This window comes from Pygocentrus nattereri, chromosome 30 (assembly GCF_015220715.1).
Source record: "Pygocentrus nattereri isolate fPygNat1 chromosome 30, fPygNat1.pri, whole genome shotgun sequence".
In the NCBI taxonomy this organism is placed as follows: Eukaryota; Metazoa; Chordata; class Actinopteri; order Characiformes; family Serrasalmidae; genus Pygocentrus; species Pygocentrus nattereri.
This window is the reverse complement of record NC_051240.1, coordinates 417,806-444,504: the sequence shown is the minus strand read 5'-3', so window position 1 is coordinate 444,504 and position 26,699 is coordinate 417,806. Positions and strand designations below refer to the sequence as shown.

General features: G+C 37.0%; 1 protein-coding gene across 5 annotated transcripts; it reads right to left on the bottom strand.

The window, feature by feature from the left end:
* On the bottom strand, positions 1 to 26,624 carry mtif2 (mitochondrial translational initiation factor 2). 5 transcript variants are annotated; one of them, XM_017712879.2, is made up of 14 exons: positions 26,608 to 26,624; positions 24,225 to 24,375; positions 17,000 to 17,132; positions 16,674 to 16,845; positions 16,192 to 16,352; positions 15,857 to 16,033; positions 15,530 to 15,669; positions 15,305 to 15,429; positions 12,484 to 12,688; positions 8,953 to 9,205; positions 8,686 to 8,826; positions 8,267 to 8,431; positions 3,452 to 3,592; positions 1 to 1,042 (listed from the first exon to the last, which is right to left on the bottom strand). In XM_017712879.2, the coding sequence occupies exons 2-14, from the start codon at positions 24,366 to 24,368 to the stop codon at positions 873 to 875; spliced, it is 2,127 nt and encodes a 708-aa protein (XP_017568368.1). In that variant the 5' UTR covers positions 24,369 to 24,375; positions 26,608 to 26,624; the 3' UTR covers positions 1 to 872. The 5 variants fall into 5 exon arrangements, with proteins under 5 accessions (XP_017568368.1, XP_017568366.1, XP_017568367.1 ...); XM_017712877.2 differs by lacking the exon at positions 26,608 to 26,624 and adding an exon at positions 26,344 to 26,506; XM_017712878.2 differs by lacking the exon at positions 26,608 to 26,624 and adding an exon at positions 25,657 to 25,704.
* Positions 26,625 to 26,699: the final 75 nt, after the last annotated feature.

Sequence of the window (26,699 nt, the reverse complement as noted above, 5' to 3'; positions counted from 1 at the left end):
TGAAATCTGCCTTTTATTCGCAAGACTTTTGCATTCCACTTCTTCCACATGGTAGAGAATTTTCGATTTCCCATAATAACTGCTCCACCTTCAATATGTGCATCAGTTACAGGGATGCCTCTGCACTACAATGTAATTATTGTCCCATTTAAGTTTTGCTGCACCAAAAAAAACCAAAAAAACAAATTAACAAGAACCTGAAAAATTGTCTTATGCGAAAAATGTTTCATTAAAAGAATAATTAGGATATTTTGATCAGCTAAATCAGCTTATCAGAGTGTAAACAGTATTATTATAGTCTGTACTGAATTCACATTAAGGGAAAATATTCATAAGTCAAAACGTGAAAGCTTTGGAATATTTTTGATTACTAAAATTCTGAAAGATTGACAGAGGCACCCTGTAACCCTAGGGTCATTGAGCACAATAAAGCACCTCTGGCTGACAATGCATTATTCATGTAATACATGGAAGATTATCCATGCCAGTATGAAATGCAATACAAGGAGTACAATTCAAATGTAAAATAAAAGTTTACTTCAGTATGCTATGGAACAATCATGTGACTTTGGAATGCTGTAAAATTGCTTACATTTTTCAGTTCACAAAGCAAGATGGTGTGCTGAACATTCAAACCTTATAGCAAAGCATGATCACTGCATTCTTTCCATGACCACACATTAACTGAGCCAAAATGAAATGAAAGCAAAACATCAATAAAAACAAAGGAGCATATTCTTCGGTCACATATATGAACCTAGTATTCAACAAAAGTTGTTCACTTAATAAATACAGAATAGTCTGTTTGTACCCATGTTGAATTCTCCTTGTCTCCTTGAGTCTGATGATTTCCCTGATTTTCAGACAGTCCTTTAAAACCCTGGATCCCAAGATATTCTCTGTGGTTTTTCAATCTCCTCATAACATATTATTTCGTCTCCAACATTAAACTCAATAACTTTATCCAAAGAAACTCCACACTCCATGCCTGTCTTCACAATCTGTACATCATCTTTATGATGTTTTAGTGCAGTCAGAGAACCTGGGGGGGAGAAACAAACATTCTTGTAACTGTTTAAGAAACAATAAGCAATAAAAATGTAGCATCAGATAATGTTTTTTGACATTACTAATAAACAAAATCTGTTTTGTAACATTTTATTTACTGTGTAATAGTGAACCCACCCATTTAAGTTTAGGGTGCATGCACATAATCAAGAAATGGTAACTACATTTTACAAAACTTGGCAGAAGATCCACAGATGACATATTTTAGTTTCTCTGGGTGAAGTTTTCACATTATTTCTCTGAAAGGTTTTAATTACAAAATTCTAACAAGATGTAACAAAGTCACACTTTTGCATGAAAATCAATGTCCTTCCTCTGGATGACAGTTGCCTCTTGATCCTGATTTTTAATTTTTCAGCTGGCACTCATGCAACGTTACATGGAAAATGTATGGAGGAGAGTGACAACATAATTGGCTAGCATTACTGTACTGACATAGTGAAAGCAATTAGCAATTGGTCAGCTAACAACAGCATAGGCAATCTTTCTTTATTTAACTGAAAAATTTCACAAGTGAGGTTCATTGCCTCAGAGTTTAATTTGTTGTCTACAAAGCCTAACAGTTCATACCTGCGTATTTGCATTTCATGTGCTAAAGAATTTCTTTAATATCTAAAGGTGTAAAGTTATGTGTTTTTGTCCAGAACTATTACAGTATGAACATTGCAGTTTTATTGCATGCACACTGCAGTTTGCAGATACATGGAGTCATATGGAGAATATGTTTTATGTACAAAGATTTCACAAGTGTGAGTTCTTTTTTTATCTATTTGCTCTATTTTCAGCTAGTGCAAAACGATTCGGTCTATCATGGGTAACTGCAGTAGTCATTAGTTGTAACTCCTGATCAGCTGTGATGCCAAGTTAAGGTGCTTTCTCAACATAAAATAAAAAATAATTTTTCCTTTTCATCATCTATGGTACATTGTAACATTAAAAGATTTGGTTAAAAGAGGCCAAAAACCAGTATTTCCTGGCCATGATCTTTGGGCCCTCAGGTGGCACTGGATTAAAAACAGACATGATTCTGTGGAAATCACTGCATGGGCTCAGGAACACTTCTGATAGCCACTGTCTGTGAAAACAGTTTGTTGCTGCATCCATAAATGCAAGGTAAAACTAAAACGCAAAGAAGAAACTGTACATAAACAGCATCTAGAGATGCTGCCACATTCTGGGCCTGAGCTCATTTAAAATGGACTGAGGAGAAGTGGAAAAATGTCCTGTGGTCTGTAAAACAACATTCATGGTACGTGGAAATCAAGGACACTGTGCCCTCTGGGCTAGAGATTACTCAGCTTATTATCAGTGCACAGTTTAAAAGCCAGTATTCATGATGGTATTGCAGTGCATTAGTGCACATCTGTGAAGGCACCATTAATGCTAAATGATATATACATGTTTTGGCAATCTTTTTCATGGAAGGCCTTGATTTTTTCAGCAAGACAAAGCCAAACCACATTTTGCATGCATTACAACTGCATGCAGTCCAGACCCGTCAGCCATTGATAACATTTGGCGCATTATGAAATTAAAAATACAACAAAAAGGACCAAAACTTGAGAAGCTGAAATTCTATATCAAGCAGGAACAGGAGAATCTGTGTGTCCTCAGATGAAGGCAACAACCTGAGCTAAAAGAAGGTGTGCTGTATGATCTTCAGCCAGGTTATGGGCTGTCATGAATAACCTCAGCAGAAGGCACTGTTATCAGCCTAAGTGGTTGGGTCCATTCTAAGCCTTGATAACACCTACTGCATTGTATGCACACCACATATTGCAGGACAGACCTTGACCCAAAGGCCTGTTCCAACTTCTATAAGTGAAACCCTGGAATGTAGCTCTATGGGGGATAGTGAGGACACTGATTATGGGGTCCTAGGGAACTAGTTAAGATTTATGATGTAGAAATGATGTATGCCTGCTGGAATCACCCATATGGTGCAGAGGCCTCAATGCTGCAAATGACTGTTATATTCTCTATTCTTATATGTTAGTTTCAATTTCAGTTCTCTGCCTCAGAATCATGCCTCTGATTTCATTATTTCCAGCAGAACATGGGTTACCTCAGCTTTTAAATCCCTGGACATCTTTGGGTTTAGTTTTTTTCAGCAGACAAATGCTTAAAACCCAAATCACTGCAAGCTTTACATGGCATAACAGCTCCAAACTATATAACTGTTGGGCATTTTGTACTTCACAAGACCCTTGGACCTTGATGGACTACAACTAGCCTAAATATTCAATCACTAAATTGTGGGCTTTATCATGTTTCCTACCCTAGAAACTTTATTATAGGGTACCACATAGTACCTGAAATGCTGTTTCAACCATTTTTGATTGGGACAATAGTTGCTGATTAAGTGAAAAAGGATGAAAGATACCTTCCCAGAGAATCTCTTTTCCTCTGGTCAGACGAAATTTCATCTTCTTGTCCAGCTGGCCCTTCTGGATCCTGCAGCCAGCCACAGGTACTTTCTTCTTTCCTATAGTTACGTCAAATGTGGCCAGAACTGAAGCCTCTCCTATATACATAGATGAATAGGAGTTCAAATATCTACAATGTAAATCACTAGTCCAAATGTAACTGAGTTTTCTTCTGCTAGTGGCACTATTCAAGCACAGTGGACACTCCTTATGTACCTGCACACAGGTCAATATCTTGTATGAACATATGTAGTGATGTGAGAAGGATTCACACATTATTGTAGTCTAAGAATCTATCTGCAGATGTAAATGGTGGAGTTTTGCAAAGTGTGCAAATGCAGTGCCTGGACAGTCTGTGGCATGCACACTATATTAAAAGCTAGAGCAGGGATCACTACCCTAAAGCTAATAAGAGTCATTTGATTCTTTCAACAAAAATCAAACCACCTTGGTAGCCACAGCATTTTGAGTCCATTTTACCATCTTGGGTGTGCATGAGTCTCAGTATGTGCTCATGTCCTAGTATAGACTAAAAATATAATACAAACAAAAACACAGACTTAGCTAATTTTCTCTGCTTTAAGCTTTAGCTCAGCTGTAGCCGCTTTTCTTGCATCACCAGCCGGAAACTTTTCCACAAAAGTAGAACAGTGTCTTGTAAAATGTTTCCAAATGTTCTACTTTTTACGAGGCTTAAGTTGCTTCTCATTTACCAGCTTCTCGTTTGCCAGCTTCTCTTTCTTATTTTCCCGTTAGATCTTAAATGGTGCCTGAGGCGCCTGACTGTAATTGCTGTACCATTTAAGGTGCAATGGGAGAAACGGACTTCGGCTTCACGTTTTTTTTAAACTGTTTAACAGTTTCTCATTGCAGATTAAACATATCAGGAAAGCAGCTGGAGTGATCATAAATGACTATTTGTCTCAAATTATCCATGTTCATCTTTCTCTTTGCCTTTTTGTTAGCTACTAGCTAGATGAACTACCAGTTATAGGCTACATTAATTCCAGCATTTAAGATAATTTATTGTTAAAATTGTTAGAATGATCAACTGAACTTTATTTTACTGCAAAGGAGGATTATTTTAATTTTACCTAAAAATTTAATTCTGACATGGTGCCACAGGTTGCCAACCCTTAAGCTAGCGTATGGAAGCACTTTGGCTTCTAAGCAGTTGAGGAGGAAAACCATATTACATTCCCAATCATTTTCTGCCCTGTTGTAGTTGCTGCCAGCCAGAGGACCATCGAAGTTTCCACTTGGAAAGGACGAAGCAAATTACAAACTTGCAACTTCTATTGCTAAGGATTTGCATCCGTATTCAATCGTTGAGGACCAAGGATTTCACGCTACGTGGCACACCTTGGAGCCGAGATACAGCGTCCCGTCTTGAAGATATTTTACAGACACAGTGATCTCGACTATCTAGATGAGACCAAAACTGAAGTTATAAATTACTAAAGAAAACGGGTGGTATGGCTGTAACGTTTTGTGTGGACACCCATTGCCACAGGATCTTATTTCACCATAACTCTGCATTTTATCACAGATGAGTGGCAGCCTGCATCTCATGTGTTCCAAAGAGCAGTGAATGACAGCCTTCCAGTTCACTTGCCACATCAATAGCATTTGTTTGTCAATAGAAAATATTCAAAGTAAATTCATTATAGACTATTTCAAATACTTTGCTTTAACAGTTCCAAGCTGTCACACAGTGAGAAAAAAAGAAATCCTGTATAGAAAAAGACGCATTTGTAAATAATTTCATAATGTTATTGAAGCACTCTGAATCGTAATCTAACCATGAGATGCCTAGAGATTCCCACCCCAGTACCAAGGAGTTTTGGTAACACTTTATTTGAAGAGTGTCTACATAACACATTACATAAACACTTCAAAACATGTTTACGAATATCGATTTGAGGATTCATGAACTATACATGTTTTACATTATATTAATATGCACTACAATGTCATTTTACCGAAAGATGTTTTTCATTTTGAATAACTATTATTTTCAGTAGAAACCCTCATTTCTGGACTGCCAGCATAAAAAATAACCTGGCTTTATCCCTTTGGACAGAAAGTGCTTTCACACTTTTTGCCTAGATTTTCAACTTTTTTTTTTCCTCAAGCATTTGTATTTTGCACTATACTATTCTTTCTACTTTTTACTGTAATTATTTTTACTAATTTTATATTTTATGTATTATTTTATTGTCCTTACAGTATCACTTATAATATGGCCAACAGATGCAGCATGCAAAGTTTCAGCTTGATCGGATGTACGGATGCTGAGAAACAAATGACGAATTGTATCAGCACACTTTGATCTCAAAATGCATCGATGAATAAAGCAGTAAATTTTACTATGCAAAATGCACAAATGTTGGCAGGTCTAAAATAATAATTGGCCTGCAACTAACAATTATTTTCATAATTGATTAGAATATGAATCTATTATTTGTCAACTGAAAATCTGAATAATTTTTGTATATTAAGTTGTTTATTAGGGATCCAAACACCTTTGGGTGCATGGAACCCTATTGCTTTTGCTAGGATTTTTCTCTTCTTATTATTCTTTTTCTGCCCTAAAAAAGTTTGTGGAGAAGACACTGTGAGTCCTCCAAAGACCAAACTTAGAGGGTAGGTGTAGATGTCCAAATTTCTTGCTTCCCTGTAATCCTTGCTTTATTCAGCATAAATGCTCCACTGCATGTATTTAATTCCACTCCCATATTTTCCATCTTAACTGACAAAATATGTGATATCTATGTTTTTCTACTAGTCTGACATTTTTCAAGATAACACATTGTTGGTCTCAAAATGTTCAGGTGAGTCTGGAGGTCAAGAATTATCAAATAAATTTGAATATTTTTGAATAAACCCTCTGGGTTTGGCTTAATTCACATAAATGGCTACAGATCGAGATTGCTTAATTCTCATGAAACTTACCAGTCTCATACCCCACATGATTCTGTGGAAGCCCACAAAGTTTCATATTCAGTTTCGATTATTGGTATAACGCGCTATAACAATGCTAAGCCCTCCAACTGCCAACTGAGTGAATTGTGTAAAGTTTCTCTTTGATTGATCAATGTTTGAAAATGTAGCTTTTTGAACTAGTTTTTGAACTTTTAGCTTTTTGAACTTTTAAGACAATTGTTTAATTTTTGGTCTTAAAACAATCTGTGGAGTCCATAGGTAAATAATTACTTTTAAAATAAATAATTTAAAAAAACTTGAGTTTATTGTGAAGAACAGCGATTAGACACCAATGAATCTGTCTGGCCTGGCCTTATCTGACTTACGGGGCTATATATTCTTTAGTTTTTAGGTGATTGTGATAAATCTTGTTAAACTTGTACAAGACTTTTTTTCTGAGGAAGACTTTTTTCTCATTTAAATTTATTTTCATAACATTGCAATTATGTGTATGTTCCAAAACTGCATGTGGAAATTTGCCTTAAACCAAGGCTGGCCACACAATTATTAAGGGTAATATCTTTTCTGCCCAGCAATGAAGATTAAATCTTCAGCATTAAATGCAAAGGAAAACGCAATTGACTGCAGCTCCATTGGCGCACATGAGGAGACCTAACAGAATTCATGGTGCCAACAGTAAAGTTTGGTGGAGGAGGGATAATAGCTGTTTTTAGGGTTTGAGCTAGACCCCTTAATTCCAGTGAAGGGTAATATTAAAGCTACTGCATACAAAGACATTTTATACTATTGCATGGTTTGATGAGTTTTGTGCATAAAAACTCCAATGGTCTGCACAAAAACCTACTAAGGGTCTGGTGGGGGGTTGGTTTGTGAGCAATTCAAAGACCATTCTTTCAGAATAGGAAGTCCAACTCATATGGGTGTGACTGTCTGGCCTCCACGTACTTTTGGCCATGAAGTATATCATGGCCAATCACTCCAACAGAACTATGAGTGTTTATTTGCCCAGCTGAACCACCTACATGTGCCACACACCCTCCTATTGCACTACAAAGTCTTACCTCCCTGTGACACCTGTGCGTCTGTTGACCTAGAAAACCTCACCTGTGTGCTCCTTTCTAAAGCCCTGTGAGAAGCATGAGGAGTGAGCGCTGTGCTTGTATAAACCATCTGATGGTTAAGAGGAACAAACAGGACTGTCACTAGAAATATCATAGCTGTGTTATCTTCATGTCAAATAATGGATGACAGTATATGTTCAGCTACATTTTTGAAAATGTATGCTATATGTGTAAAACATTTTTGGCTTCAATAACAGTAATAATTGTGTGTTAGAAGAAGAACAAGAAGAAGAAGAAGAAGAAGAAGAAGAAGAAACTAAATTGGAATCACATCAGAAAAAAATGTGAATTTCACCTAAAGGGACAAAAATACTTAAAGTGAGATGAGGAAAAAGAAATGAGGTAATCACAAAATTGTTTAGAGCTTTTCAGACAACAGGTGACAACCGCTCAACACAAATGAGTTTTGGAGCGCTGTAAAATGTGCTATACAAACACATATTAATTGAATTTGTTTTTCTTTTATTTATTTTCAATTTACATGGTCGAATATAGCAGTTCATGATGGACAGGTTTCATGAACTACAAATACCATTATTGTTACCTGCTGTTTAAAAAGCCTTGTGCAACAGCAACTTTGCCCTTTACACAGGAAACCGAGAGTGGCAAGTTTGAGAGCAAGGGGATTGTTACCTACTCAAAAGACAACACACAGTTTTTTTTGGAGGGCACTATATTTGTGATTCAAAAGGGGCAACACCTCACCTATTATTTTCTCTTCAGTGGTTGGGGCAAGTTTGCTACCAAGTTCTTCTTTCAGGTCATCTATTAAATGGTAGATGACACGATGCATCTTTAAGGGTATTTGCTTCTTAGCAGCTATATCTTGAATTGATTTATTAGCTGCAACATTGAAACCATATATTGTTCCTGGTCAATGGTAGAAGAACAAAGAAAAGTCAGAAAACAAATTAGGCAAAGATAAAAAAAATCTATGATTTTGAAAACAGTGAAAGATGCATTAGTTCGTCTTTAGCACATCTTTACTACACCAACATTTTCAAGACAACTTTTATATATATATATATATATATATATATATATATATATATATATATATATATATATGTGTGTATGTGTATAATAAAAAAAAGGAAAATTTGTTGTATTTGTTGAGGTCACACCTGAGAATGCCTCTGCCAAGTTAATGTCATTTTCTGAGATGTCTCCAACACCAAAATGCACTATGTTCAGCTGGCACTGTTCATCTGCATCATAACTTTCAAGGATGTTCAAAATGGCCTCCACTGAGCCCTCGACATCACCTAAACTTACCAAGATATGGTTAGAAATTTCATTTTAATTATTGTGAATTTTCTGACACTAGTAAATAAACATTCAAAATCTCAAAACAAAAACAATTCTCTATAAAACTGTATGAAGAAATTTACCCTTGACAATAAGAGATAGACTCAGCTCCTCAGTCTCGGCTCTCTCGCTGGGTCTGCAGGCCATGCGATGCTTGTTGGCCCGGTATAACACAGCTTTTCTCTGCTTCCAACTGAGATGGGCCAGTCTCTCCCTCTCTTTCTTATAGCTCTCTTGGTGCTGCATCTGGTTAGCCACAATGACTCTCTGGTCCTCCTTGAGCTTGTTCTGCTCCTCCGTGTATGTACGCCACTCTACCACTTCCCGAGCCCTTTGCTATAAATTCAAATAAAAGTCCTCATAAGGATAGTCACCTTATTTATTATTTGTGTAGAAATACATCATATTTGCTGCTGACTATATTATGGGTTGACGAATTATCAGCATGGGATACTCTCAGATTACTATATTGCTCAAAATGTAAAACCAAATGCTCTTCATCACCACCGCCTGTGTGTCTATACACTGGATGGAAAAGTAAGAACATGCCCATGTTGTTCAGGACAGTCACTCAAGTCATTCACTTTTGTGGCCACAGCTTGATATGACTGCTGTTGGCAACAGATTTTAGAGTCTGGTCTAGTTTAGAGCAAAACATCATGACTTGTGCATGCAGCTCAAAACCTGCCTGAAACACCACATTTATTTGGGTAGAGTAAGCTTAATGTACATGGGACAAAATGGTGTACTCTTTTTTTCTGAGATTGGTTGCATTCTGGCATCTGTACATTTATATTGGATATGCCTTTGTTTTTAGCAGTACCGTCTATGCCGGTTAACTGCATGTGGAACAATGCTTTTGGAGGGCACTATATTTGTGACTACACTGGGATCCAGGCAAAAAATTTGCTTAAGGAGGAACTGGCTCCTAAAAGAAAAAGAAAAAAAAATCTATTGGCCACCTGTTTAAGTGCCAAAAACAGGAAAATAAAGCTTTTCTACACAGCACAGGTCAGCTGTGTGATTTGAAGGGGAACCCTACCGATTTTCAAATTTTCTGCATAATTAAATGGTTAACGTCAACAAATTCATGCAGAGTGATTTGGTAAGAAACGCTTTGTGACAGACTTACAGTCAGAATTGTTCACAATGATGAAAATAGGAATCAGACATCTGAGGAGTTAAAGGTCTCCAAAAGCTTCCTCCCATAAAGGCATTATGTGCAATGGTTATTAATACACTATCTTATATCCAAGACATTGTTAGACAGTTACTTTGTGATAAAGTTTTGGTTTAAATGCATTTTAAATCAATTCATGGTGGAGCAATACATGAAGGGTATACCAAGGCTAAACAGTCCCCAAAGAATTTTCAGATTTACTACTGTTCTAACATCAATGTTACACAAAAACTCAGAAGACACATGTAGGTTTACTGGTGGTTTTGAATAGTAAATAAAATAGCTACATTTGCATTGTAGACATCAGTCTATCAGTTTTCTATCACCATCACTGTAAAGACAGTAACTTCTCTGCAAATGAACTGTAAGAGTCTGTTCTTTGCAAATTAACCATTTAAATTTTTGAATGTCTCCTTGTATCTCAACCACTGAACTGTACAGCAATTTTGAAAAATTGGTGGAATTCCACTTTATGTATCTCTGCCTTCCACAGTGCCCGAGTCTCGAGCCATCCAGTTCGCTATTTTTCATTAACAAGATTTGGGAGATGACTTAGGTAAAGATCAGTTCTTTGTGTGCCATCATGTAGGCCGTCACTGAATTTAATTTTAAGCTCTTTGGATTTTTTCTTGGCTGTTTTTTTGGCTTGCACGAGTCACTGCATGAACTAAGGGAGTTTCCTCTTTGTGATGATAAAATTGTGCATGTTTTTATGCATTCGACTCCCTCTCTCTTTTTTAAAATGATTCTTTCCTTTTAAGCAATCCAATTTCTAGCAACATCTTGGCTTGCTTTCGAACAGAATTCGCAGTATATTCTGCTTTATGTTATCATATCTGAGTCATGCAAATTCCTGAAGCCAAGAAGTTCTGAAATCTTTATGTGGTTGTACTTCTGCATGACGTGCTTGAGGTGGATGGTTGTTCAGGTACATCTTCGTGTGGTCCTGATTCCGTCAGACTGGGGTTGAGCAGATGACCTCTTAAAAAAAAAATAATCATATCGTTCGATATCGATAAATATTGCAATGAATGTCAAATCATTATTTCTTTCAAGTTTGAAGACTGATTTTTGCTCCTGGGTGATTGAGATTTTAAACTATCCTTTATGGTCGAAACAAACACTCACCAAACAGTGGAACATTTCACAAATCGGTCATGGGACAGTAGGGAAGTGTCTGGTGTGTTTTTATCAGCTGGTAAAAGCACGACTGCAGTTTTTGTAATAGTCTTAAGAAGAATTTAAGAAGAAGAATAAACAGATTTATCAACACCAGACAGAGTCTTCTTTTTAGGTATGTTTAAACTGAAAGTGGTGCTTTTGTCTTGTGTTTGATCTACAGTATCATCAGTTCACTGTGTTGTTCGAGTGACAGACTGCTGTGTCAAGTTAGCCAGCTGCTAAAAACAGCTAGCACTTTCTTGCTCTCCAATGCCTCACAGCATCCTCAGTTTACTTTCGTTACTGTCGCTGAACGTGGAAGTGTGAGAATAGTGTATTATATTGAAAATTTATCAAACATGTCTTATCGCTCTATTGAGATAGTTATATCGCGATAATTATCATTATCATTTTATCACCCAGCACTAGGTCTGACAGAGACGGAAATAATGTGAAATATTTTTTTTTTTTTGCTATTTTCACCATTTTATACACGCTGATGATAAAAAGTGCAAAAAGTGCAGCTCTGCTCGGCACATCTGAAAATCCCGTGAGCACACAGGCGTTTTTTTTGCCAAGCGGACTCGTACATGTGACGCTAAGACAATATCAACATTTTGTTTTATAGCATTAGCAACATAGGGGAACAGACTGAAGGCTTAATTCCCTTAACCTGTTTATGGTAAGGGGCAAAAAAAATACTCTGCAAACATATTTAAGAATATTTACATTTGTTTGCACTTGATACCAGGAAACTATTTATCTAATTACAAATATCCCATGTTTAAAGTTTTTAGATTTGTATCAAGGTATTGGTTTTACAAATGTTTATGCTATCTGGGCACTCCATGCACTTCATTATATAATTACTGTAACTTGTATGCTTCAGGAAGATGTTTAAGTCACAGAGCTGTTTACAATTTTTAAAATCTATTTAAAGTATGTTTTTAAATGCATTATCAACTTTTTTCATTTTCAAACTTTGTTATCTGGAGGCCTAATTTAAATATTTTGTTCATTAAATTTTCATGTTGTATAGGAACCGTGTTCCTACTTATAATCAGTATCGGTCCTGAAAAAAAACATATCGGTCAACCCTTACAGTATATGCTTTCTTGGTTTGGGTATAAAGTACAGTTTAGATTATGTTCAATCTTTCACATTTCATTTGTTTTACGGTGCTTGTCTGTAGTCCCTGGTAAAGTTTACTCAGCTGAATGTAGACAAATGTAGAATGGTTAATTTCCAAACAATACAAAGAATCTTTTCTGACCTCTGACTCCACTTCCAGAATCTCCTCGCCAACAGAAGGTAGCTCTTTCCAACCAACAATCTCCACTGGAGTGCCTGGCCCCGCCTCTGCCACTGCTTGGTTGTTCACATCGAATAACAAGCGCACTTTAGCCCAGGCCTTCCCTGCCACCAGTATACAGCCCTTCTTCAGAATACCCCGTTGAATTATCGCTGTGGTTACAGGTCTGCAAAAGTGCCCAAATGTTTCCAGCATTATTGTGCTTGCATCACTGGTATAACAAGGTAAGTACTCAAGGCATTCCTGCTGTCAGGCATATTGGCTTGCTACGCAATATTTTGTAACACCCTAAGTAAATTAGCCAATATCATTTTACTTCACATATTGTTGGCAGTTGGTCAAACAATCTCAGTGCAAAAAAAGAGACATTAACTCAGCTCAAACCTTGGTGTAAATTTGCAATTTTCCTTAACAAGAAAGGGTTTTAATTTTATGCTGATAATACTTAGTTCTACATGTCAGTCTAACCAAATTTAATGATTGAGTTGGACATAACGGAAGACTGTGTTAAAGATATCAAAGTCTGAATCACCAGGAACGCCTTCCGGCTGAACTTTGCGCATTACTTTTGGGACCTACTAACATTTTACCATAATGGTTTCTCAGTGCAACTAAAAGCTATAGTTGAAGGCACTGATATAACAATGGATTATCAGATTATCATTTGAGCCTCAAATCAATAATATCTCTAAGACATCATTTTACTACTTGAGAAAGAAAAATAAGGTATGTTATCCCTACAAGACACTAAAAAAAATAATCAATGCTTTCATACCTAACAGATTAGACCACTGTAGTAGTCTACAGTAACATGTTCCTATGCACTGCTGTCATAGTTTATAGTAACATGTACTTGGCTCATTGTCCTGCTGTCTCTCTAAACAAACTTCAACTAGTTCAGAATGCTATACACTGGCTTACAGCTCCGTTTCCAGAAAGCAATTCTTATCTAACTGCTAAAATCAGGAATTCCAAAGAATATTTTTAGGGATGCAGGCTTGACAGATGTTCTGAAATGAATTTTAGGCTAGCATAGTCTTGGAATGTTGTGGCTAATTCTGTACTGTTTGTAATTATGCTGCAACTTTCATTTATATCAGTGTTTTTATCTTTCCAAAAAGTTATACTTATATTCTCTTGTTAAGCACTCTGAGCATTTTAAAAAACTAAAATGAAAATGAATAAAAATGTATTATAAGTATTCACTATCAGAAATTTAATGTTTCATTGCAGCTAACCAAATCAAATGGAGGGCTTATGATGAAGCCCTTACTAAGATGGATTCAGAATAATATATGTGCACGTTGGCTTAATATCGAAAAAGTATGTGTCCAGAGCCCCTTCATGTTTTGCCATTCACGGATGCCCCTATAAAAGAATTGGGCCAATGGACTGCAGTTAGCCTAAAGATACGGAAATAAATACAATCAGTATTCGGGCTACCCAAGACAATCTCAGTATTGACAAGTATTAGACATATGAAAACCTTTATACCCAACAGTTTGGATACAGGGTTTAAAAGATGGTCAGAGTATGGTCTAACCAAACTGTATCAGGTGTTGGATGGGGGTAACCTTAAGACATTCAAACAGCTGGAAAATGAATTTACTCTCCCCAGAACAGACTTTTTTTTTTAAAGATATTTGCAGCTGAGAAATGTTCTTAGTACACACAAAGAATGGGAAAAACTTATAAAACCTACACATATAGAAAATTATTTAATGGAATTACAAACGAAGAATGAAGGGGAAAAAAAAAATTTGTAAACTGTATCAAATATTTATGTCTATGAATCTAAATAACTCCTTGAATATAAAGCAGAGATGGGAATCAGAATTAAATGTGGATACAACACAGAGTACTTGGAATGAAATATGCACCGAAGCAAGTCTAGTGACCAACTCAAACATCTGGAGAGAATTCAAATGGAAAGTCATTACCAGATATTTCCGAACGCCAGAAATAGTGTCGAAGATGGTCTAACACATAATAGTTCATGTTGGAGAAATTATGGAGCACAAACTAGAAACCATATTCACATATTTTGGTTGTGCCCTAAGTTACAGATGTTCTGGAAGGAAGTATTTGATGCTCTCAAGGAAGTGTTTCAGCAGAACATTCCACAAGATCCTAGAGTAGCAATACTGGGAGTAATACCAGATAATCTAGAGGGAAGATCTAAGAAATACCATCTAGGAATATTGTTAACAGTAGCTCTTAAATGTATTACAATTAAATGAATGAATCCAGACCCTACCACATATAATTTATGGATCCAAAAGGTATGGGATGTCTACCAAATGGAACAAATAACATACTTATTAAGAATTCAAAAAGATGTATTTACTAAGAGATGGGGCCCCGTTAGAGATCTACTAATACAGTGAGAATTTTTTTTTATATATATTTTTTATTTATGTATGTATATGTGTATAATGATCTGTCTAATACATAATTTTCATTTATTTTTATAATGCTATTGGTTACTTTTATTTTAAAGTGGATTCACTTTGTTGCTTATTCATGAAGATTGTATAGAATACGGCTTGTACCTTTTGTTTGTTTTCATGGAAACACTTCAACACTTTTTTTAAAAAAAAGACTAATTAAAAAAAAAAAAAAAAAAAAAAAAAAAAGAAATGTAATGTTTATGGTTTAATGTTAATATTTCATAAGCTCTTAATGTACTATGCCTACAAGTAAAAACTATTTTGACCAGTTTACTTTGAAGAATCAGAATTGCTAATACAGCTGATACATTTAAGAACATTTGGATACATACCCTTTGCCCTTGTCTGTACGGCTTTCTATGACGGTGCCTTCTGTGAGGCCTAAGGGGTCAGCCTTCAGCTCCAACACCTCGGCAAGTGCTATTATGGCTTCAGCCAGCTCCAAAAGATTCTCTCCCTATAGATATATAATGCTCACTTCACTATATGATTCTATTTGGCTATTGTAAAGACACACACACACACACACACGCACACACACACACACACACACACACCTGTAAAGCAGATATATGGATAGCCTGAACATCTCCTCCTAACTCTTCACACACAACATCGTAGGCCAGGAGATCACGTTTCACCTTCTTGGGGTCTGCCTGAGGCTTATCACATTTATTCACTGCTACAATGATCGGAACTAGAGAAAAATATATTGGCACAATTATTATTATTAAGAGAACAGGCTGAGATCACATACTGCATTAACAGACTTTGAATGAACAATGTTCTTCAACGACACCATCCAATGAGAATGAACTACCAAATGTATACTATGTAGTTAATGCACCATGTTGATGCCAATCAGTTTAAGAAGTGCTTCTTACCTTTGGCTTTCTTGGCATGCTGTATGGATTCAATGGTTTGGTTCATCACTCCATCATCAGCTGCAACCACCAAAATGATTATGTCTGTAATCAGGGCTCCACGGGCCCGCATGGCAGAAAATGCTGCATGTCCAGGGGTGTCCAGAAATGTGATCATCTCACCAGAGGGCAGCTGGACTGGACAAGAAACAAATTGAAACCTTGCTTTAGTTAAAGTCTTAAAGTAACTTAAAAATGTTCTTTGCTGTAGAAAAGATGTATGTCACATGTGTGTTGCTGAGGACTAGACTAGACTAGAAATGCTGCAAAGACATATAATCTTGCAAGGCTGCAACCTAGAAAGGCTCCAATGTGTTGTGTGATGCCCCCAGCCTCTTGTGCAGCAATCTGGCTCTTCCGAAGGCTGTCCAGCAGCGTGGTCTTTCCATGATCCACATGCCCCATAATGGTTACTACTGGAGGTCGATTCACTAAACGAGCAAGATCTGGAGGAGGTCTACCAAGAAAAACAGTATGCTCAAAATACTGCCGCTCATTATATATATATATATATATATATATATATATATATATATATATATATATATATATATATATATATATATATATATATATATATATATATATATATATATATATATATATACACATACATACATACATACATACATACACACACACACACATACATACATACATACATACATACATACATACATATTATATACACACACACACACACACACACACACACACACACACTTTACAACAGAACACACTAGGCAATTTATGAATTATGAATCCAATAACTTCTTACTGTCTCTGGATGTCCTTATTTTCTCGGACTTTGGTTTCCACTATCTTGGCCCATTTGTATTTCATTCCACATCTCTTTATTGCTTCCTTTATCCACTTCTCACCCAACATAGTGTTTGGCTCCAGATGTTCTAGGTCTACAGACGTGTTGAGTAGGGCTTCATATACATGATCTGCAGAGGTGTTACAATGTTAAAAAAATGATCTAAAATTTCTAAACATGATAGAATATGTATTGATTTGCTTGTTGGCAAATGTGAGTCTTGCGTTTACAAAATTCTGAAATAATCATAAAAAATTTAACACAGTTGAACCATCTCCACTGACCTATATCTTTATTCATTGCCTGAGCAAGTTCAGACACAGACATAGACTGTTTGATCTCCACTTCCTGCTTCTCTTGTTTCTCCACTTTCAATGGTTTCACACTTGTCTTCTGACTATTGTTATGCCCTCTTCCCTAGACCACAAAACAACAGATTTTATTATCATTCAACTCGTTAAAAATATGGGTTACATCCCTATTTCTCAATCATGGTCTGGATTAATCTTTCTCTGAGACCTTTCAGATACCACAAAGCAAAATTCATGGGTTTGTGAGTTAACTTACAAATTAAGGCTTTCAGACTTAGGCATAATGGTATTATGATGGCAGATCCATCTAGCTAAATCACTATAGCAAAGTATTTGCACCAGATAAAATGATAACTATTTCAACAGGCATTTTATATAGAGGCATTACCCTTGAAATAAACTTGACTGGTGAGGTAACTGAACTCAATCATATGGATCACTCCAATTAGAGAACGAATGATAATTGGGATTCACTGAGATAACAGAAGTAATTTGAGCAAAATAGGAAATAAATATCAGAAATAAAGCTGACATGGACATAAGGTGTAGAGTAGAGGAATAATGGCAGTAGTTAAGTAAGCAGTTGTACGCTTATACGCTCTATGCAGCTACATGTATGTGTGCTACATCACAGCATTATCTGGGTAATTTAAATTAACACAACAATGTCAGCATTGACAGTATTCATTAGTAGTAGAAGACCTAGGACCAGCATTTTTACAAGAAATGCCAATAATCCTCATAATTTTAATGTTTTTATTAATCGTGATAATCCGCATTAAGCCATATCAAATTACCATAAACCCCCAAGAAAACTGCACTGATAACCCAATGAGTAGTCTTGAGAGTTTTAAGAAAAGAAAAGGTTTAGATATAATCCATCTGAATATTAGAAGCCTACTACAAAAAGATAGAATGGATCATCTTAAAATCCTGGCTGCACAGTCTGATCCTGATATAATCGTTTTAACAGAGACCTGGCTTAGACATCGTACCAATGATGAAGTTGTAGCTTTAAATAATTTTATCCTCCATAGAAAAGACAGAGTTTCAAGGGGAGGGGGAGTAGCTATTTATACCAGAGTAAATTTACAAGCTAATGTTTTATGTGAAGTATTTAAAGAAAAATGTTATGAGTTCTTAGCCCTCCAGGTTTCACTCGGGAAAAATAACTCTTTTGTTTTAATTGGGATATACAGGCCTCCCTCTGCCCCACACTCTGCAGTCGAGGAATCAGCGGATCGTTTATCCAAATTTAGTGCTTCTGAATTGCTGGTCCTTGGTGATTTTAACCTCAACTGGCTTTCTAATGCATCCGATCACTAAAAGGAAATATGTGGCAATCTTAACCTAACACAGTTAATCAATGAACCAACTCGCCCAAATCTGAAAGAACCCACCAAGTCAACCCTGATAGATTTACATTTACATTTCTGGCATTTGGCTGTCGCTCTTATCCAGAGCGACTTACAATTTGATCATTTTACACAGGTAGGCCAAGGTGGTGTTAGGAGTCTTGCCCAAGGACTCTTATTGGTATAATGTAGGGTGTTTGCACAGGTGGGGATTGAACCCAAGTCTACAGTGTAGAAGGCAGAGGTGTTACCCACTACACTAACCAACCACACTACTACATAGATCTAATACTGTCCAATAAAGCTGACAAAATTACTGCCTCAGGAGTTTTTGAACTTTGCATAAGTGATCAATGTCCCATCAGATGTATTAGAAACAGTTGTACAAACAAAACAGGCTCTCGGTTGGTGGTTAGAAGAAATTTTAATCATTTTAATGAGCAAGCTTTCCTTTCTGACTTAGCAATGAGTGAAATCCACCTTACACTACAAATCTCAGATGTTGATGGGGCACTAAACCACTTCAGTAAAACTTTCCTAACAGTGGTAAACAAACATGCCCCATTCAAAAAGTCAAGAATCAGAGACAGATCAAGTCCCTGGTTTACGGGTGAAGTTTCCTCATTGTTTAAGGCCAGAAATAAAGCTTGGTCAACTGCTAGACGCTCAGGGGAGAGAGACCACTGGCTTACCTTTAGACAGCTGAGAAATAAATGTACTTCTGCTGTTAGAAAAGCTAAATCAGAATATTACCTCAGCTTAATCACCAGCACTAGAAACCCTCAAAACCTCTGGAAAAGCGTTTTAGTTGACGATCAGCTGATTTCTGCCCAGAAGGAAATAGGTCAAGCTTTTAACTCACATTTTGCTGCAGCCGGCCACATCTTTGATGGAAATAGCACAAACCCATTGAATAAAACTGATCTCAGCTCTACTGTTTCTAAAACGCATGGTCTCTTCTCACTCCAGCCATTTTCTCCATATTTAGTTGCTAATGCCCTGGCTAAAATTAATCCATGAAAAGCCACTGGAGAAGACGGGCTGGACCCCTTTTTATTGTGTCTCGTAGCCCCGATTATTTTAGAATACATTTTATACATTTTTAATCTTTCAGTTTTATCTTGCAGAATTCCCAGGGTCTGGAAAACAGCTCATGTAATTCCTCTGCATAAAGGTGGTGAGACAACAGATCTGAATAATTATAGGCCAATCTCAAAACTGTCGTGTTTAGCAAAAATGTTAGAATCTCTAGTGAACCAGCAACTGAAAGCATTTCTTCATGAAAATTCTGTTTTATCTAAATATCAGTCTGGTTTCAGAGAAGGTCACAGCACTATCTCTGCTACGACACTGGTTTTAAACAATCTTTATTCAGACATAGACAAGAGGAAACATTGTGCAGCTGTTTATATTGACTTAACAAAAGCATTCGACACAGTTGATCACACTCTTCTTTTACGGAACTTAGAAAAGATTGGCTTTGATGTAACTGTGCTGGACTGGACCCAAAACTACCTCACTGACAGAAATCAATGCATGGCCTTGAATAATTATAAATCAGATTTGATATCTGTATCCAAAGGTGTACCACAAGGTTCAATTTTGGGTCCAGTTTTATTTAATATATGCATAAATGATATTGCTGCCTCTGCTTCTACCTCAAACTGCAAAATTCACCTTTACGGAGATGACACGATTTTATATTGCTCAGCTGATTCTATTCATTCTGCAACAAGAAAATTACAGAGCTCATTTAATGCTCTGCAGGTGCCGCTATATAAGCACAAATTAGTTTTAAATGCCATGAAAACTAAGTTCATGCTGTTTTCCAGATCTTTTAATACTGATTTTAGTACTGTAAATATTACTACCCTGGCAGGATCCACTATTGAGAGAGTCACTGAATATATATACCTTGGCATATGGCTGGACGATGAACTCAGTTTTAAACCACACATAAATAAACTAGTCAGTAAATGCCGACAGAAGCTGGGTTATTTTTATAGATATAAGTCCTGTTTCCCTACGCACGCCAGAAAAAGACTAGTTGAAGCAACTTTACTATCAGTGCTGGACTATGGCGATGTTATTTATAAATTTGCTCCCTCCAGTGCTCTCAAATTACCATTTTTGTAAATGCTCGGCTACATTGAAAATGAGGGTTACCCTCAATGTACTTCCGAGTCAAAATAAAGGTTGACTGATTGATTTTAAAAGTTAATTTAAAAAAAAAAAAAAAAAATCAGTATATTCAGTATTCTACAGTGAACTGGGCTGAGCCCCATATCTTTACAGGCCCAGCCTGTGTATCTTCCTATCTGTACCACTATAAAGTGGAACAAATAATGTTTATCTGCTTGTAAATTTCCACCAGGTGCATGATGGGGAATAATCTGAAAAATCTATTTGCAGTCTTGCAAATAGTGACACTGCAAGATTCCTAGTCTTTGCAAAATCACAGTCTGTGACTAAAAACTTATGCAAGGGGTGGCAGACCTTAGTCTTTTAAAAGTATTTTCAAAGTGTATGTTTAGTGCATGTTTAGCAGTAAATGGAATTCTACCTTAAATTCTGTACCACTTTAAAAGGAGTAAGTGCCACCTTAAATGCAATTCCATCTTATATAAAGGGCTACCTTACGTGCAATTCCACCTAAAATTCAGTGCCGATTAAATTTTAGAGCTACCTTAAATGCTGCTATGTTAATAGCAGTTCCACCATAAGATCACTGCTACATTACATGCAATTCCACCTGGAATTCAGTGGCACTTTAAATGGAGTTCCAACTTCACTGCCGCTATGCTACTCTGCTCCTCGGCTGGCTGCAACAGCATCGCCGCCGCTGCGCTATTCTGCTCTTGAGCTGATATCGGCGGTATTCACTGCAATAATGCAGTTGCTAACCTCCATGGTATTGCAGTTATTGGCCATTAGCTGTTTATATTCTCTGCGTTTGTTTCTGGTTAGTCCAAGATTTGTGTGTTATACACCTTCAGAGCTACATAGGTTCAATAATTCCAAAGGCCTTTCTAAAGCGGCTGCTGTATCTGCCTGTAAAGCAGGTATATTGTCCCGATGTCGTTATGTCCACTAGGGCTCAAGACAGTATCATAATAGATCCCTCCACTACTCGGAAGGCACTAATATATGTTCATTCTGGACTTCATCTCGTAGTTGTTAATATATAATATAGTTGATAATATGACTGACATGCTCTTCCTAACCGAAACCTGGCAACAAGCTGGTGACTTTTTCACTTTAAACCAGGCATCTCCCACTAATTTCAAATACATTTGTAAACCCCGTTCCTCTGGGCGAGGAGGAGGTCTGGCTGTAATTTTTAACAGTTAAATTATTGCCTTACAGCTGTAACCTCTTTTGAATATCTTGCTTTGAAATTTCCCAATTCCATAATTGCAGTATTACTCTACCGCCCTCCAAAGCCTATTGCTCCTTTCTTTGCTGAACTATCTGAACTACTTACACTTGTTTGCTTAATTTCTCCTCACTTGTAGACTCTCAAGACTGCGAAATTGCGATTTTACTGCGAAAAAACGATTTTACCTCGCTCCTCAACTGTTTGCAACTCGCACAACATGTACATTTTCCTACCCATTAAAAAAAGGTCACACCCTCGATGTAGTCTGCTCTTCTTCTGTATCTATTCTTAATCTCCACCCGTCACTGTTTCCATTGTCTGATCACAAGCTTATTTTGTTTACGGCTCCTATGACTCTGCCTTACCGCTCTTCTAAAAGACACATGTCTGTCGACCCCCTTACTCTTATCCAGTCCATTTCTACTGTTACATTTCATACTGATCTTGCTCCTTTATCTCCTGATGACCACGCTACTATGCTTATTTCTGCACTTTCAGACTCTCTTAATGCACTTGCACCTTGGAAAGTTAAAAATGTTTTTGTCACCTCCCTAGTATACCAATGAAATCCACTCCATGAAAGTGTTCACAGACTTTCCTCTCTGACTGTCCATTCTATAAGTGCCAGCCCCTCTCCCCAAACCCCTCTACCTTTAACACTGTTGATTCTTCTTCCATTATATACACCATAACCACTTCTAAAACCACAATTTGCTCTCTTGAACCCCTTCCAACAACCTTAACTAAAGCTTGTCTTTCTGGCCTGGTCCCTCATTGCATAATTCTTGTCAATAACTCGCTTCTCTATGTGGCTAGCCAACTCCAGTATCACTTATCAACTAACTGCCTCTTTGAACCATTCCAGTCCGGATTTAGTCCCTCTCATAGCACAGAAACTGCCTTAATAAAGGTCACTAATGACCTCCTGGAGTCTGCAGATATTGGTGTTCTTAGCATCCTTCTGCTACTTGACTTGAGTGCAGCCTTTGATACGGTAAGCCACTCAATCCTCCTACAAGGCTGCATGATCTGGGCATTAGGGGCACTGTCCTGGAGTGGTTTAAGTCATGTCTGACTGGCAGAAAACCCTTGGCGGACATACTTCTCATGTTTGTGGTCACTCAGGGCTCAGTCCTTGGACCTCTTTTGTTTATTGTGTACATGCGTCCTCTTTGCCACATAATATGTAGTTTCAAGCTGAACTTTCACTGTTATGCGGATGACACACAGATTTACATTAGCACTCAATCTATTAATCCACCCCTCAACCAGCTTGAAAACTGCATAACAGAAATGAAAACCTGGATGAAGCACAGCTTTCTCATGTTAAATAGTGATACAACAGAACTTATTCTATAGGATCCAAATCAACTCTCTCTAAAACTTCTTTCTCTCTTTCCAATTTCCTACTAACCAACTCGTACTCTCAGGTCTTCCTCTGCTGGTTTTACTGTCCCACCTTCCAACCTACATGGATACAGTAATCATGCTTTCTCTAGGCTGGCTCTCTGACTCTGGAACTCTCTTCCCTCACATATTCAACAGGCCAACTGTGTCTCTACTTTTAAGTCTAAACTTAAAACCTCTCTCTTTTCTATTTGCTTATAACTGCTCTCAATTTTAAATCAGCCCTTTTGCCAAGTCCTGCTATTTTTTTGCTTGCAATGTTATGACTGTGCTTCATGTTATGTTTGTTTTTACTGTTCTATATTTTGAAAACCAGTGAGTGTCTTTGAGTTCCTGAAAAGAGCTAGATAAGTATGTACTATTATTACTACTATTATTATTATTATTATTATTATTATTATTATTATTATTACTACTATTACTATTATTATTATTAGCTACATGTTGTTGAAAATGAATGAGAGTGATGAACAAGGGATGAAAAAATGACCAACAGAGGACTGTGGGGCAGTGTGGCTGTGGGTTAGAGCTTGGGGTTCAACCCTTAGTGAGTACTGCTGGCTGTTGGGCAAAGGAAATAATGAGGCTTGGGTGAGGGCGAAAATTAATGGGACCATGGGAGGAACATGGGATGAAGAACACGTAGAGGTGTGCGGCTCAGTATAGCTGCAGATTACTGAGCGGGGTCCTGCCCTGAGTGAGGACATGTAGTTTGGTGACTCTCAGGCAAAGTATTAATAAGAAGTTAAATAGTTAAGAAGAAGAAAAAAAAAAAGAAAAAGGAAAAAAAATTGTTTTGCATTACAAAACTTCTATAAAAAGAAGAATAATATAAATCATAACAATATAATTGAGATCACGTGCTGAAACAAAGACATTGTGTGAGGTAAACAGGTACTTGGTCATTCAGAGCATTAAAAAAATAGTCTCAGAACTTTAAAATCTATCCTGAAAGATACAGGTAACCAGCGCAGTTCTTTCAAAATGGGAGCGATACGATTTCTCTTTTTTGTTAGGATTTGTGCTGCTGCATTTTGTATGAGGTGTACAGTTTCACCTGTTTAACAGCCAGGTACCGTGCATGGTGAGCATATGGAGGCGTATGGGCCCACGCAGTGGACGGACAAACAGCAGCCATATTTGGGATATCACGCCTAGAAGCTGACAAAGCTTGTCTGATGAGTACAGCCATTTGCTTCATCCTGGCACTGTTAAAACACAAACATTGCATACAAATCACTAACAGACAATATATAAAACAAGCCTGAAGCTCAAAAGTTTGGACATAATTAGTCCAATCATAACAATTCAGTCTACTAAACTGCTAACAAGTTAACAACATTTTATCTATGTAGTGACATAAGCAAATTCATATTCAAATTTAGCCTTCACACTTTCAGACCTGCACTTTCAGCTCCCTGCTTCTCTGTTTAGGAACTGTAGCCACACTCATACGAGTATAGGAAATATATGGTGCACATTTCTGGTTCTTTTTAGTACTCAAGAATATTTCAGTGCTTCAGGCTGCTGTTAAGTATGAAAACCCAGAAGAGATGAAGGGGAAAAAAAGTTCATTCATGTGAAAGTTCTGCAGTTCACACACACGTTTTATTTTTGGTCTAGATTTCCTTTTCTGTACTGTTTTGCATTTTTTTTAATGTGGTCACAATTTCTTAATCCATTCTTATTTCCTTTAATAGTGTGCATGATACCTTTTTAACTGAACCCAAGTTGTTTGCTTGTTTGTTTTTTAATCATGTGCAAAGAAAAATGTCATGTGACATGAAGTCAAATGGCAAGAGAATTTAATAGATTTATTGGTCTATTAAAATCCTTCTTAAAAAATTACTAGTGTTTCCCAAAGTAAGTCTAAGTCTATACAGGTGAAAATATTTCTAAGTACGTTTTACAACATGAGGTCTCTCTCTCTCTATATATATATATATATATATATATATATATATATATATATATATATATATATATATATATATATACACATATACATACATACATACATACATACACACATATATATATATATATATATATATATATATATATAAAATAAATGTTTTTTAAAAATGACAAGGACAGAATAATACATAAATGCGTGCCAAAGTTTCAATGAACATTATGCATTATGTTCATTTTTTATATTTGTTATAAAGAAGAGTATGACATGACTATATATAATAAACTGCAAATAAACCATGAAAACTGGCTAAAATTACTAATGTGAGCCACATCAATGATGCCGTGTGCGTTTAATTTGTTTAATTAAATGAAAGTCAAATCAAATCAAAATCAGACCTGATGACCATCTCTGTCCATGACCACGCCAATCTAATACAGGCCTGTATCTTCTACACATTTTGTTTGTGCAGGATAAACAACAACAACAACAACAACAACGTGTGTTATATCAGTATGAAAACGTGGGCACGACTAAAGACAATGGGAGCGCGAACTAAGAAATCATGACTCACCGTGTAGGGAGTGAGCCATTTTGCCATTTGGGACTAAGCCATACTCAGCAAACACACATTTTCAGAGCGCCGTCTCCTCTTAAACGCTTCTACAAAGTCTTCGGAAGTTGGCGCTGTTTACGTTGACCAAGGCAACCTCATTATAAAGTAACCTCGCCGTGCTGCATAATGACGATCTGTTTGGCAACTTAGCAAGACTTCGTGGAGTTTCGTGCAAATAATGGGATTTAGGATTATGGATGGTTGTCGCAACTTTCTGAAATGTTGTCATGTTACGTTCTCACAACTTTTAGGGGAATCACATTTGAACGTTGCGGGAACCGTGGGCCATCAAAGCATGGTTGTCAAAATGTAACCGTTATGCTGTTTTAAGGTTTTCCGTGCCCTCCCTGTAATAAAACGCTATATACGGTAACGTTAGCGTTAGCTACTAAGCTAAGCCTCTCGGCCACTGTGTCACAGCATATCCACAACCGAGAAGGCGGGTTTAGGGATGCCGGTCTGACTGTGCGGCTCTGCGGCTGTTACTCGAGCTTCCCACTACTTAAATGAGCAAAACACGGATGAAATTCCAGGTAATCCAGTGCATGTGGTCATGCCGGACGCCTTTTACTGAGGCTGAAGTTCCCTACACCAAAAGTGCAATGATTTCTTTAATGTTACCATAAACCGAGAAAATGAGCTTACCGTCAGATCCACAAACTCGACAAAATTGCTTCAATCCACGCTGACGAATAAAGAAGCAATTACAACTAAATACAAATATGGAAGAAAAGGACCAAAAACACATATGTATATGTCAAATGTGTTCTTCTTTGTGTTGAGCCGACTGAAATTCAACTAAAAGGTGATGTTTCCGCCACCTACTGGCCTGGAGTGTAGCTAAAGAAGGACTCAAGAAGTGGGCTGCTTAAGCAGGAGAGGACCATAGTCACTGAGATCTACACTCACCGGCCACTTTATTAGGTACACCTTGCTAGTAAAAGGTTGGACCCCTTTTGCCTTCAGAACTGTCTTAATTCTTCGTGTCAGACTTTCAACAA

Excerpts from the sequence above, each read along its gene's own strand:
- mtif2 (XM_017712879.2), bottom strand. The coding sequence starts at position 24,368 with ATGAAGCAAATGGCTGTACTCATCAGACAAGCTTTGTCAGCTTCTAGG. Across the intron at positions 16,353-16,673 it reads AATAAGGACATCCAGAGACA|ACCTCCTCCAGATCTTGCTC; the intron begins GTAAGAAGTTAT and ends TTTTCTTGGTAG. Across the intron at positions 12,689-15,304 it reads CGTACAGACAAGGGCAAAGG|ACCTGTAACCACAGCGATAA; the intron begins GTATGTATCCAA and ends GCACTTTTGCAG.